Here is a 14,153-nt window from a genome sequence, read left to right on the forward strand (position 1 = left end):
GGTTATGCAATTACAGATCCTTTACTGTGATTCCAAAAGGTGCACAGAGGGAAATCATTGCATTAGATTCTCTGGCTTTGGCTGAATAGGTAAGAATGAAAATAGGTGAGGGTAGTGTTACTCCGGACAACAGAGGCATTGACGAAGAATGGTGTGACAACTGTGTCAAAGGGTGTCGACAGGTCACAAGGGATGAAAAGAGACAGCGCGCTATAGCCGCAGTAACAAAGAATGTCATTTGTGACTTTGATTAGGAGCATTTCAATGCTGCACAGGAGGTTTTCTTTTAATTCTATGGAATTAAAGACAGTCTTTGGGATAAAGTGATAATTGTAGAACCCGCATTCAGACTTCTATTTTCTTCTGCTCACATCTACCTATCTTAGGGAGTTTAACCAAATAGAATTTAAATGATGCAGTTTGACCACAGGTCCAATGCTTTTGTAGTAATTGTCCATGCCATGATTTTGAAAAGGTATTTTGGATGAGGGGACAAATCTTTTTGTGCATTGATCATGGAACACTTGCCTTCGATAGTAAGGATAGGTGACGGCTGCCTTGTGAGGAACATATATACCTCAGTTTGTCTGGGCAGCAAATAATGGGAGACTGATTCTGAAGAGTGATAATAAGCACACTGTAAGGATTGAAATTAGAAGCTAATATTTACCTAAATATTGATCATTCATGTGGGTGTTTTCGCTTGAGTTTATGTTATTCATTTGATTGAATTGTTTCCCTGCATCTTCAGGTAATTACAAGAAAAATATCTTCAATAAATTTGGCTTTCTACAAAGTAAAGATTGACCCTGCATTATCGCCAATCATTATTGCTAATTAAGCCTCTTTTTGTTGTTAATATGGATTGTTTCAGATATCTCCTCATGGATGTTGCCTATCCATCCTACTGCCTTCTGTCACTTAGACTCAGGAAGGTAAACGTGTCAGGGCAAAAAACAAATTCTATATTATTATATTATCAGTATAATTAACAATCATAAAACATACATTGCTTCAGCTGAAGGTTAGCTAAAATAAAATGCTCTTTTCTATAATCTTTGCAAGTGTTTGTTTGCCCTCGGCAATTCTTTTGCAATTTGTGTGCAGTTGAAATTTTAAAATGTGACAGAAAGTAGCCTATAATGATAAATGTTCTGATTAATCTTCACAGGTAATTCTTTCTGGTGCCTACTTGATGTTGTGCCAATTAAAAATGAGAAAGGCGATGTAGTTCTTTTTTTGGCATCCTTCAAAGACATCACCGTTACCAAAGTGAAGGTTGCCCAGGAGGATAAAAAGGAAGGTCAGTGTTTCATCATGAAACGTTCCCTAGTTATTCGAGGCAGCGGCACTTGGTTCTTCTTATTGCCACAGGTTCCATGTAAAATGCAATAATAAATTACTTTGCAGAAAAAGAAAACTGGCAATGAATAATCTGCTCTTGCTGGTTTGTTTATTTTCAGTTATAGCTGTCCAAAGCATATACCACATTCTGAAATTACGTCAAACCTCAGTTAATTGTCTTTAAAGCCTTCAGCCTCCTAACTCCTCCACTGCGAATCAAGGCCCTGGCAACAGCCAGGATGGGTCTGTTTGAACTCAGCACTGAGTTCAAAGGCCCTGCTGAGTTTGGATATCCCCTATCAGCAAAAGTTGAATTGTTGGAAATGTGGGCGCGACATCCTGCCATTTTTAAAGGTCCACTGAGTCTTTCCAACTTCACAAAAATCCTGTGGCCATATAAGAGCCCCCAGGCAGCAATTGCCACCCCTGCAGCGACGCCCTATGTGCCTTCCTTGACACGACTTGGCCCACACTGTGACTGCTGGAAAATGTACAACTGCTCCTGAGGCATTTCAGGTTGGCAGCAGGAGTTTGGAACTATCAAATGCCATGTAGTCTCACATTGCATTGGAACCTGCAATGTAACCATTTTCCATGGGCATTCCAATGTTAAAAATCAATTCCGACATGTGTGTGTTGCTAGTAATAGCAGCGAGTGGCATTATATGGGAAGTCCACTGTTGCATTTGGAAGAAAATAATTTGTCAGCTACACATCATGCCAGATCACAATCTGTGATGGGTTCACAATCTCAATGAGAATTTATGTGAGTGCTACATCTTTAGATCTAGTGTGTTGAGGCATTGTGCACATAAACTTTACACAACCCAGGTAGTTAAATTGGTACATAATGGGACTTGTCTCGATCATCATTTCGAGTCCCACCTTGGGTAATTTTTTTCATTTTAGTCAAAAAAATTTTAAGTGATGTTTACCAAAAATTATCCTTGCAATGAAAATTATAATCTCCATATTGGAATAACATTTCCTGATTATATATCTTCATCATTTATTGGATTATCAGAAACATGTTTTACAGAGGAAAAAATTGCTAATTGCTGTTGGGTGGACTAAATACAAGAACTTGCAATTGGCTAAGGACTGCACAGGCCTATTAATGATTAAGTTGAACTTTATTGTTAGTCTGTGTCAAGTCAACTTATTTGTTTTAATGCTGCCAGTTGTAATGGAAAATCTAACACTGATACTGGCACTGAGACTGCAACTGTGCACTTGCAGGGAGAGCTCCCCCTAGTGTTGCAGCACAAATAAACACAAACAGAAAATTAGATGATCTCTTAAAATTCTAATCAATGGAATATGTGCCTCATCTATTCAATTTGTCTTCATCATTTAGCACTTTTTAGCCCTGGTGTTATTCTGGTGAATCTGCACGACATTCTCTCACATTCTGCACGTCCTCCCCGTGTGTGCGTGGGTTTCCTCCGGGTGCTCCGGTTTCCTCCCACAGTCCAAAGATGTGCAGGTTAGGTGGATTGGCCGCAATAAATTGCCCTTAGTGTCCAAAATTGCCCTTAGTGTTGGGTAGGGTTACTGGGTTATGGGGATAGGGTGGAAGTGTTGACCTCGGGTAGGGTGCTCTTTCCAAGAGCCGATGCAGACTCGATGGGCCGAGTGGCCTCCTTCTGCACTGTAAATTCTAAAAATTCTATGATTCAGTAGTGTCCTAACTGAATATAGTTCCCGAAATGGGGTCTAACCAGAGCTCTGTACAACTGCAATATAATTTCTACCCTTTCATGTTCCAGCTCTCTGAGAACAAAGGCTAACATTCTATTTACCTTTTAAAATTAGATCTTGCCCATGTCCACCAGCTCACCTGGGCTCCTAAATAATTGCTCATCCACAATTCATAACTTCTACCCACATAAAAAAAATTCTGATCTTAGGTCCAAAGATCCAAGATAACTTTATCCTTCCTACATTCAACTCCACCTTTCACAGTTTTTACCACTCATCTCTCAATATCCTTTTGTAACTTTCTGATCCCATCTGCAGTACTTACTGTGCCACTTAACTTTGTCAGTAAACTTGGTTATAAGGCTCTCCATCCCTTTATTTTTGAATTACAAAATATAATGGAAAATGAAAATGTAGTGATACAAATTCACCCCAAAAGATAACACTTGTTATGTCCTGCCGATATAAGTCCAAGCACTATTTTATACCACCTAACCAATTCCCATCCATGTCAATATGTTGTCTCCAAATCTATGTTCTCAAACCATTACGGCTAAATGTATCTTGATCAACAATTCCTTTTAGCAGCAAAATTAAATGTGTCCCTGCCAAGCTTCTTAAATTGAAATGTTCTTTTTAAAAAAAAACTTTAAATTGATCATTCATAACAAGATATGTAAGTCTGTTTAAGTGACCTTTTTAAGACATTCAGTGTCATGAAATTGATTATATTCCAAAAATATATGACTTGTTCTTGGCCTTTCTTTCTGAGCAGGTGAAAATTATAGACTATGGCTGGTGGAGAGTGCTGTGCTGCACAGTTTGAGAAAATGAATAATGCTGACAGTGATGGCAGGCTTTAGAGGATATCGAGCAAAGCTATTTCCTCTCCTGCAAAGTTAGAATGTGGAACAAAATAAATTGGCATCAATAGGACCGTGCTGCACTTCATGGAATTCCGGGATAACTGGCTAAACACTGTAAAGTAACCCTTTTGTATTGAATTTAGTTTGCCCCCTACAAAATTCCCAGTGCCTTTTTTGCACTGTATAACACTTGCATGAGTAAGAAGCTTTATAGCATTGGTTTTGACGGAAACTATGAACAAGCCAGCAATTCCCATTGAAATTGAGAAATTTCAGTCGGAAACCACACAAATCCACAAATGCAAACAAAAATTCTTTTAAATGCTTGCCAAAACAGGTCCAGGCAGCGGGCAACCGAGGGGATCGTCCGACCCAACTGTCTGCCCCTCTACCATGGCTACATTCGTAGGCAGTCCCTGGAGAGGGAGCATGGTGAGGGCTCCCTCTGAGAACCTTGGAGCAGACCTTCTGGCTGACACTCCCTCAGTTGGATCTGGAACAAGTGCTGGAAGGTGTTTATATGCAGCTCCCCAGGGATTGCTTGATTAAGCTTTCCCAGGGGGAGTGAATCAGTGGGAGGCCGCCAAGAGGCCACGGTGTGATTCACCTGGAGAAAAAACTTTTGTTGAAGAGGCAGAAACATCCGTGAAAAATCTCAACACATGACCTGACACTTCCACTTCAGTTGTCAGTCTGCAGGAAACTGGATTTTCTCAGTGGAAAAGTTTGTGCAAGAGCTGGGTCTGCCCTTCTCAGTCGAAAACCCAAGGTGGGAACCAAGGTGGACTGCCTCGGAGCAGGCCTGATGATAAGGCCTACCCCACCTCTGAGAAAGGGCCTATCAAAATCGATGCCTGGTCAAAGTTTTGGCCTTCTTAAGGAGTTGTAAAGGTGCCTTGTAAAGTTGTTAAGATCATCAGTCAAGACAAAAGGTATTTATTATAGAGTCATAGATGTTTACAGCATGGAAATAGTACCTTTGGCCCAGCTTGTCCATGCTGCCCAGTTTCTATTACTAAGCTAGTCCCACTTGCCCGCATTTGGCCCAAATCCCTCTATACCCACCCTGCCCACGTAACTGTCTAACTGTTTTTTAAAGGAAAAAAATTGTTCCTGCCTCTACCACTGCCTCTGGCAACTCATTCCAGATCCTCACTGTGATAGGCTATATTAGGGGTATTGTGGTACCTAGGTGGAATGTACCTTATACTGTAGTATGAGTGGTAGAACCTGCCTGCTGGTTCCGTCCAGCAGGTGGAGCATAAGAGTCTGTGTTTCACCCACAGCAGTCATTCTGTACCGGAGCTGCTGGGGTAACTAGTTGTTCATTAAAGCCTTCAATTGGACTACAATCTTGCTTCAGTAGTGATTGATCGTGCATCACTCACTTATTAATTAATTAATTAATTAATTAATTCTAATAATAAGAATTGTACAGCAACCTCATGTCTGCGGCTAGCTACCAAAATGTCTCTGGCTAGGAGCTTCTCTCACTATGAATCCTGATTGGTCTCACAGGTCATGTGACCCTTACTCTGCTGTGTTGTCCTTAAAGGGGAGGCGGTACTGCAGTGGTATTGTCGCTGGACTAATAATGCAGTGACCCAGGGTGATGGTCTGGGCACCTGGCAGATTGTGGAACTCGAACAAATTCAATAGAACACCTGGGATTACAAGTCTAATGATAACCACAATACTATTGTTGATTGGCGTCAGAACCCATCTGGTTTACTGATGTCCTTTAGGGACGGGAACTTGTTGTCCTTCCTTGGTCTGGCCTACATGTGACTCCAGACCCCAGAGAAATGTGGTAGACTCTGACATGCCCTCTGAAATAACTTAGCAAGCTACTTAGCTGTAACCAATCATTTCAAAAGGAAACAAAAGGAAAATAGTTGGGTGGACCAGCTGGCATTGGCCTAGGAACTAGAAATGGTAACGGCAAACCCAGTCCATCAGACCTGTCAAAGTCCTCCTTATTAACATTGGGGGGCTTGTGCCAAAATTGATAGAGCTGTCTCACAGAATCATGCCTTCCCAGACACTACCATCACCATTCCTGGGTATTTCCTGTCCCAGCGGCAGTATAGACCTATCAGAGAGAGAGGTTGTTGCTCTCGGATTCCTCAACATCAACTCTGGACTCCATGAAGTCTCATGGCACCAGGTCAAACATGGTCAAGGAAATCTCCTGCTGATTACCATCTGTGCTCAGCTGATGAACCAGTGCTCCTCCACATTGAACACTGCGAAAGCCCTTCCTGTTGATTCCCTTATTTCATATTTATTTTACTTTGTCGTCAAGGTTTCTGGTCTGTGGATCTTTAATGGATACATACCTTTAAATTGAGCAGGTAAAGTAAGGAACGTGAAAGTCGCAAAAGACTACACTGTGCTTTGATTTAGATTTTGAACAGAAGAATTCAGGCTTTACGGCACCTGAGAGATTGCTTTGATCGGTTGGCCGATTGCCAATGGATTGGCCAAGAAGTGTATTCTGCCCGGCAACAGACAATGATTGGGTCCTGCCTGGTGGAGGTTTTCAGAAAACCTGAGAAAAAGCTATTGAATGCTGAGAGGATAGATTGTATGTTGCTCTCTCTCTCGTTTTCCCAAATGTTTCCAAACGCTGGTTCTGAATCTGCAGAGAAGTCTCGACACCCTGAAAAATCGACAATGAAAATCATTACAGACTGAAAGCAAAAACATCCAAACAGAGGATTAGACTGAAAGAACTTCTAACTGGAAGACATCTATCTGAAACAGAGACTTTTATCCTTTTAATTTTTTTTTTTCACCCCGTTTTCCCCTCTGTGTTTGTCCATCTTGTGGGTGTATAGAGGGTCGGGCGAGTTAAAGAAGGGGAGAGTTGGAAATTAGATAATAATTAACCAGTTGTATTTGTTGCCTATTTAATTGCCGTTACTGTCATTAATAAAAATTAAGTGTGTTTAAATTTACAAACCTAGTGACTGTAGTTATTGGGAAGCCAAAGACTTTGGGTAGTTTTTTTAAAATTAATTGTTTATTTCAAATGTCAGTTTGCCTCAAATACCAACCTTAAACCCCTAAAAATCTGTATCTTTAGGATAAAATGGAGGAATGAGGAAAGTCATGGGACCTGTTCTGAATTCTGCTGGCAGCAAGCCTATGTGGCTTGGATATTAAAAAAGTGGGGGAGGGATGGGAGGGGCGGGAGTGCAGTTTGTTTTACTGTGCAGAAGGTGCAAGATATTCATGCCTGTATACAATGGCCAAAGCATCTGTGCTGATGGTGGGTAGACTGTTGGTCTCCGAAACAAGGTGTTAATGTCAGAATTTATAAAGGACAATACTTTAGACCATCTCGTTAGTTTCAAGATAGAATGAAGGATAGCTCACAAGCATTTTTACCTGGTACAGGGCCTATGTGATTTACGTTGCCATGGAGATGGGCTTTGAGAGGGGGAGAATGCAAAGGAAGCCATTGTAGGTTCGGCTTGCACTTTTCTTAAAATATTACTATACCTCACAGACAGTGTCAGTCTGCAAGAGTCATGAACATCTGTAACAACTACAAGTGATTGTTTATTCATTCAAGGAATGTGGGTGCGACTGGCAAGCCCAAAATTTGTTGTCCATCCCTAACTGTCCTTGTGAAGGTGATGGTGAGCTTCTTGCTTTAACAGCTGCAGTTTGTGTGGTGTAGGTAGATCCACAGTACTGTTAATGGGAAGGGGGGTCATTCCAGGATTTTGAACGAGTAACAGTGAAGGAACAGTGATATATTCCCAAGTCAGGATGGTGTGCAGCTTGGAGGGGAACGTCCAAATGGAGGCATTCTCATGTGACTGCTGGCATTATCCTTCTGGATGACAGTGGTTCTGGGTTTGGAAGATGCTGCCTCAGGAGCCTTGGTGAGTAACTGCAGTGCATCTTATAGATGATAGACTCGGCTGCCAATGTGCATTAGTAGTGGAGGGAGTGAATATTTGTTGATGGGTGCCAATCAAACAGGTTGGTTTCTCCTGGATGGTGTTGAGCTTCTTGAGTGTTATTGGAATTGCACTCATCCAGACAAATATGGTATATTCCTTCACACAACTGACAAGTGCCTTGTAGATGGTGGACAGGCTTTGGGTTTGACTGATAAACTTCAGAAAGGACCATGGTGTTGATAGCAATATTGGATTTTTGCATCAGTAATACAATGCAGGTAGTTCTCTGGCTGATCTATGTCTTCAAGATGCTTTGTGTCATTGACAACTACAGTGTAGGCTTAAGATGATCCCATAGAAACCAACACATTTACTTCGAAGTCTTTCTCATTTGACAACTTGACATACTGCATGATGTCAGAATTGGAAGTAACTGTGACGCTAGTGGACTGTCAGTGTGTGGCTAGTGGACTGTCAGTGTGTGGCTAGTGGACTGTCAGTGTGTGGCTAGTGGACTGTCGGTGTGAGGCAAGTGGACTGTCAGTGTGAGGCTACTGGACTGTCAGTGTGTGGCTAGTGGATTGTCAGTGTGAGGCTAGTGGAGGATAGTGGACTGTCAGTGTGAGGCTAGTGGACTGTCAGTGTGTGGCTAGTGGATTGTCAGTGTGAGGCTAGTGGTCTGTCAGTGTGAGGCTAGTGGACTGTCAGTGTGAGGCTAGTGGACTGTCAGTGTGTGGCTAGTGGACTGTCAGTGTGAGGCTAGTGGACTGTCAGTGTGAGGCTAGTGGACTGTCAGTGTGAGGCTAGTGGACTGTCAGAGTGAGGCTAGTGGACTGTCAGTGTGAGACTAGTGGACTGTCAGTGTGAGGCTAATGGACTGTCAGTGTGAGGCTAATGGACTGTCAGTATGAGGCTAGTGGACTGTGATTGTGAGGCTAGTGGACTGTCAGTGTGAGGCTAGTGGACTGTCAGTGTGAGGCTAGTGGACTGTCAGTGTGTGGCTAGTGGACTGTGATTGTGAGGCTAGTGGACTGTCAGTGTGAGGCTAGTGGACTGTCAGTGTGTGGCTAGTGGACTGTGATTGTGAGGCTAATGGACTACCAGTGTGAAGCTAGTGGACTGTGATTGTGAGGCTACTGGACTGCCAGTGTGAGGCTAGTGGGCTGTGATTGTGAGGCTAGTGGACAGTCAGTGTGAAGCTAGTGGACTGTCAGTGTGAGGCTAGTGGACTGTCAGTGTGAGGCTAGTGGACAGTCAGTGTGAAGCTAGTGGACTGTCAGTGTGAGGCTAGTGGACTGTCAGTATGTGGCTAGTGAACTGTGATTCTGAGGCTAGTGGACTGTCAGTGTGAGGCTAGTGGACTGTCAGTGTGAGGCTAGTGGACTGTCATTGTGAGGCTAGTGGACTGTCAGTGTGAGGCTAGTGGACTGTCAGTGTGAGGCTAGTGGACTGTCAGTGTGTGGCTAGTGGACTGTCAGTGTGAGGCTAGTGGACTGTCAGTGTGAGGCTAGTGGACTGTGATTTTGAGGCTAGTGAACTGTGATTCTGAGGCTAGTGGACTGTCAGTGTGAGGCTAGTGGACTGTCAGTGTGAGGCTAGTGGACTGTCATTGTGAGGCTAGTGGACTGTCAGTGTGAGGCTAGTGGACTGTCAGTGTGAGGCTAGTGGACTGTCAGTGTGTGGCTAGTGGACTGTCAGTGTGAGGCTAGTGGACTGTCAGTGTGTGGCTAGTGGACTGTCACTGTGTGGCTAGTGGACTGTCAGTGTGAGGCTAGTGGACTGTCAGTGTGTGGCTAGTTGACTGTCAGTGTGTGGCTAGTGGACTGTCAGTGTGTGGCTAGTGGACTGTCAGTGTGTGGCTAGTGGATTGTCAGAGTGAGGCTATTGGACTGTTAGTGTGAGGCTACTGGACTGTCAGTGTGAGGCTAGTGGACTGTCAGCGTGAGGCTAGTGGACTGTCAGTGTGAGGCTAGTGGACTGCCACTGTGTGGCTAGTGGACTGTCAGTGTGTGGCTAGTGGACTGTCAGTGTGAGGCTAGTGGACTGTCAGTGTGAGGCTTGTGGACTGTCAGTGTGTGGCTAGTGGACTGTCAGTATGAGGCTAGTGGACTGTCAGTGTGAGGCTAGTGGACTGTCAGTGTGTGGCTAGTGAACTGTCAGTGTGAGGCTAGTGGACTGTCAGTGTGTGGCTAGAGGACTGTCAGTGTGTGGCTAGTGGACTGTCAGTATGAGGCTAGTGGACTGTCAGTGTGAGGCTAGTGGACTGTCAGTGTGTGGCTAGTGAACTGTCAGTGTGAGGCTAGTGGACTGTCATTGTGAGGCTAGTGGACTGTCAGTGTGTGGCTAGTGGACTGTGATTGTGAGGCTAGTGGACTGTCAGTGTGAGGCTAGTGGACTGTCAGCGTGAGGCTAGTGGACTGTCAGTGTGAGGCTAGTGGACTGCCACTGTGTGGCTAGTGGACTGTCAGTGTGTGGCTAGTGGACTGTCAGTGTGTGGCTCGTGGACTGTCAGTGTGTGGCTAGTGGACTGTCAGTGTGTGGCTAGTGGACTGTCAGTATGAGGCTAGTGGACTGTCAGTGTGAGGCTAGTGGACTGTCAGTGTGTGGCTAGTGAACTGTCAGTGTGAGGCTAGTGGACTGTCAGTGTGAGGCTAGTGGACTGTCAGTGTGTGGCTAGTGGACTGTGATTGTGAGGCTAGTGGACTGTCAGTGTGTGGCTAGTGGACTGTCAGTGTGTGGCTAGTGGACTGTCAGTGTGTGGCTAGTGGACTGTCAGTGTGTGGCCCGTGGACTGTCAGTGTGTGGCTCATGGACTGTCAGTGTGTGGCTAGTGGATTGTCAGAGTGAGGCTATTGGACTGTTAGTGTGAGGCTACTGGACTGTCAGTGTGAGGCTAGTGGACTGTTAGTGTGAGGCTAGTGGACTGTCAGTGTGTGGCTAGTGGACTGTCAGTGTGTGGCTAGTGGACTGTCAGTGTGAGGCTAGTGGACTGTCAGTGTGAGGCTAGTGGACTGTCAGTGTGTGGCTAGTGGACTGTCAGTGTGAGGCTAGTGGACTGTCAGTGTGTGGCTAGTGGACTGTCAGTGTGTGGCTAGTGGACTGTCAGTGTGTGGCTCGTGGACTGTCAGTGTGTGGCCCGTGGACTGTCAGTGTGTGGCTCGTGGACTGTCAGTGTGTGGCTAGTGGACTGTCAGTGTGTGGCTCGTGGACTGTCAGTGTGTGGCTAGTGGACTGTCAGTGTGTGGCTAGTGGACTGTCAGTGTGTGGCTAGTGGAATATCAGTGTGTGGCTGGTGGACTGTCAGTGTGTGGCTAGTGGACTGTCAGTGTGTGGCTAGTGGAATGTCAGAGTGTGGCTAGTGGACTGTCAGTGTGAGGCTAGTGGACTGTCAGTGTGTGGCTAGTGAACTGTCAGTGTGAGGCTAGTGGACTGTCAGTGTGAGGCTAGTGGACTGTCAGTGTGTGGCTAGTGGACTGTGATTGTGAGGCTAGTGGACTGTCAGTGTGAGGCTAGTGGACTGTCAGCGTGAGGCTAGTGGACTGTCAGTGTGAGGCTAGTGGACTGCCACTGTGTGGCTAGTGGACTGTCAGTGTGTGGCTAGTGGACTGTCAGTGTGTGGCTAGTGGACTGTCAGTGTGTGGCTCGTGGACTGTCAGTGTGTGGCCCGTGGACTGTCAGTGTGTGGCTCGTGGACTGTCAGTGTGTGGCTAGTGGACTGTCAGTGTGTGGCTAGTGGACTGTCAGTATGAGGCTAGTGGACTGTCAGTGTGAGGCTAGTGGACGGTCAGTGTGTGGCTAGTGAACTGTCAGTGTGAGGCTAGTGGACTGTTAGTGTGAGGCTAGTGGACTGTGATTGTGAGGCTAGTGGACTGTCAGTGTGTGGCTAGTGGACTGCCACTGTGTGGCTAGTGGACTGTCAGTGTGTGGCTAGTGGACTGTCAGTGTGAGGCTAGTGGACTGTCAGTGTGAGGCTAGTGGACTGTCAGTGTGTGGCTAGTGGACTGTCAGTGTGAGGCTAGTGGACTGTCAGTGTGTGGCTAGTGGACTGTCAGTGTGTGGCTAGTGGACTGTCAGTGTGTGGCTCGTGGACTGTCAGTGTGTGGCCCGTGGACTGTCAGTGTGTGGCTCGTGGACTGTCAGTGTGTGGCTAGTGGACTGTCAGTGTGTGGCTCGTGGACTGTCAGTGTGTGGCTACTGGACTGTCAGTGTGTGGCTAGTGGACTGTCAGTGTGTGGCTAGTGGAATGTCAGTGTGTGGCTGGTGGACTGTCAGTGTGTGGCTAGTGGACTGTCAGTGTGTGGCTAGTGGAATGTCAGAGTGTGGCTAGTGGACTGTCAGTGTGAGGCTAGTGGACTGTCAGTGTGTGGCTAGTGAACTGTCAGTGTGAGGCTAGTGGACTGTCAGTGTGAGGCTAGTGGACTGTCAGTGTGTGGCTAGTGGACTGTGATTGTGAGGCTAGTGGACTGTCAGTGTGAGGCTAGTGGACTGTCAGCGTGAGGCTAGTGGACTGTCAGTGAGAGGCTAGTGGACTGCCACTGTGTGGCTAGTGGACTGTCAGTGTGTGGCTAGTGGACAGTCAGTGTGTGGCTAGTGGACTGTCAGTGTGTGGCTCGTGGACTGTCAGTGTGTGGCCCGTGGACTGTCAGTGTGTGGCTCGTGGACTGTCAGTGTGTGGCTAGTGGACTGTCAGTGTGTGGCTAGTGGACTGTCAGTATGAGGCTAGTGGACTGTCAGTGTGTGGCTAGTGGACTGTCAGTGTGTGGCTAGTGGACTGTCAGTGTGTGGCTAGTGGACTGTCAGTGTGAGGCTAGTGGACTGTCAGTGTGTGGCTAGTGGACTGTCAGTGTGTGGCTAGTGGACTGTCAGTGTGTGGCTAGTGAACTGTCAGTGTGAGGCTAGTGGACTGTCAGTGTGAGGCTAGTGGACTGTCAGTGTGTGGCTAGTGGACTGTGATTGTGAGGCTAGTGGACTGTCAGTGTGTGGCTAGTGGACTGTCAGTGTGTGGCTAGTGGACTGTCAGTGTGTGGCTAGTGGACTGTCAGTGTGTGGCTCATGGACTGTCAGTGTGTGGCTAGTGGATTGTCAGAGTGTGGCTATTGGACTGTTAGTGTGAGGCTAGTGGACTGTCAGTGTGTGGCCCGTGGACTGTCAGTGTGTGGCTCATGGACTGTCAGTGTGTGGCTAGTGGATTGTCAGAGTGTGGCTATTGGACTGTTAGTGTGAGGCTACTGGACTGTCAGTGTGAGGCTAGTGGACTGTCAGTGTGAGGCTAGTGGACTGTCAGTGTGAGGCTAGTGGACTGTCAGTGTGAGGCTAGTGGACTGCCACTGTGTGGCTAGTGGACTGTCAGTGTGTGGCTAGTGGACTGTCAGTGTGTGGCTAGTGGACTGTCAGTGTGAGGCTAGTGGACTGTCATTGTGAGGCTAGTGGACTGTCAGTGTGAGGCTAGTGGACTGTCAGTGTGTGGCTAGTGGACTGTCAGTGTGTGGCTAGTGGACTGTCAGTGTGTGGCTAGTGGACTGTCAGTGTGTGGCTAGTGGACTGTCAGTGTGTGGCTCGTGGACTGTCAGTGTGTGGCCCGTGGACTGTCAGTGTTTGGCTCGTGGACTGTCAGTGTGTGGCTAGTGGACTGTCAGTGTGTGGCTAGTGGACTGCCACTGTGTGGCTAGTGGACTGTCAGTGTGTGGCTAGTGGACTGTCAGTGTGAGGCTAGTGGACTGTCAGTGTGAGGCTAGTGGACTGTCAGTGTGTGGCTCGTGGACTGTCAGTGTGTGGCCCGTGGACTGTCAGTGTGTGGCTCGTGGACTGTCAGTGTGTGGCTAGTGGACTGTCAGTGTGTGGCTAGTGGACTGTCAGTGTGTGGCTAGTGGACTGTCAGTGTGTGGCTCGTGGACTGTCAGTGTGTGGCCCGTGGACTGTCAGTGTGTGGCTCGTGGACTGTCAGTGTGTGGCTAGTGGACTGTCAGTGTGTGGCTAGTGGACTGTCAGTGTGTGGCTAGTGGAATGTCAGTGTGTGGCTGGTGGACTGTCAGTGTGAGGCTAGTGGACTGTCAGTGTGAGGCTAGTGGACTGTCAGTGTGAGGCTAGTGGACTGTCAGTGTGAGGCTAGTGGACTGCCACTGTGTGGCTAGTGGACTGTCAGTGTGTGGCTAGTGGACTGTCAGTGTGAGGCTAGTGGACTGTCAGTGTGAGGCTAGTGGACTGTCAGTGTGTGGCTAGTGGACTGTCAGTGTGTGGCCCGTGGACTGTCAGTGTGTGGCTCGTGGACTGTCAGTGTGTGGCTAGTGGACTGTCAGTGTGTGGCTAGTGGACTGTCAGTGTGTGG

At 46.7% G+C, this 14,153-nt stretch overlaps 1 protein-coding gene across 1 annotated transcript in view; it reads left to right on the forward strand.

The window, feature by feature from the left end:
- Positions 1–14,153, forward strand: part of kcnh8 (potassium voltage-gated channel, subfamily H (eag-related), member 8) — a 545,374-nt gene that overhangs the window by 245,804 nt on the left and 285,417 nt on the right. Inside the window, exon 3 of the mRNA XM_038797843.1 lies at positions 1,172–1,303. Coding sequence (XP_038653771.1) covers positions 1,172–1,303 — 132 coding nt within the window. The remainder of the gene's footprint in view (positions 1–1,171; positions 1,304–14,153) is intronic.

Source organism: Scyliorhinus canicula, chromosome 5 (genome assembly GCF_902713615.1).
Source record: "Scyliorhinus canicula chromosome 5, sScyCan1.1, whole genome shotgun sequence".
Classification (NCBI taxonomy): Eukaryota; Metazoa; Chordata; class Chondrichthyes; order Carcharhiniformes; family Scyliorhinidae; genus Scyliorhinus; species Scyliorhinus canicula.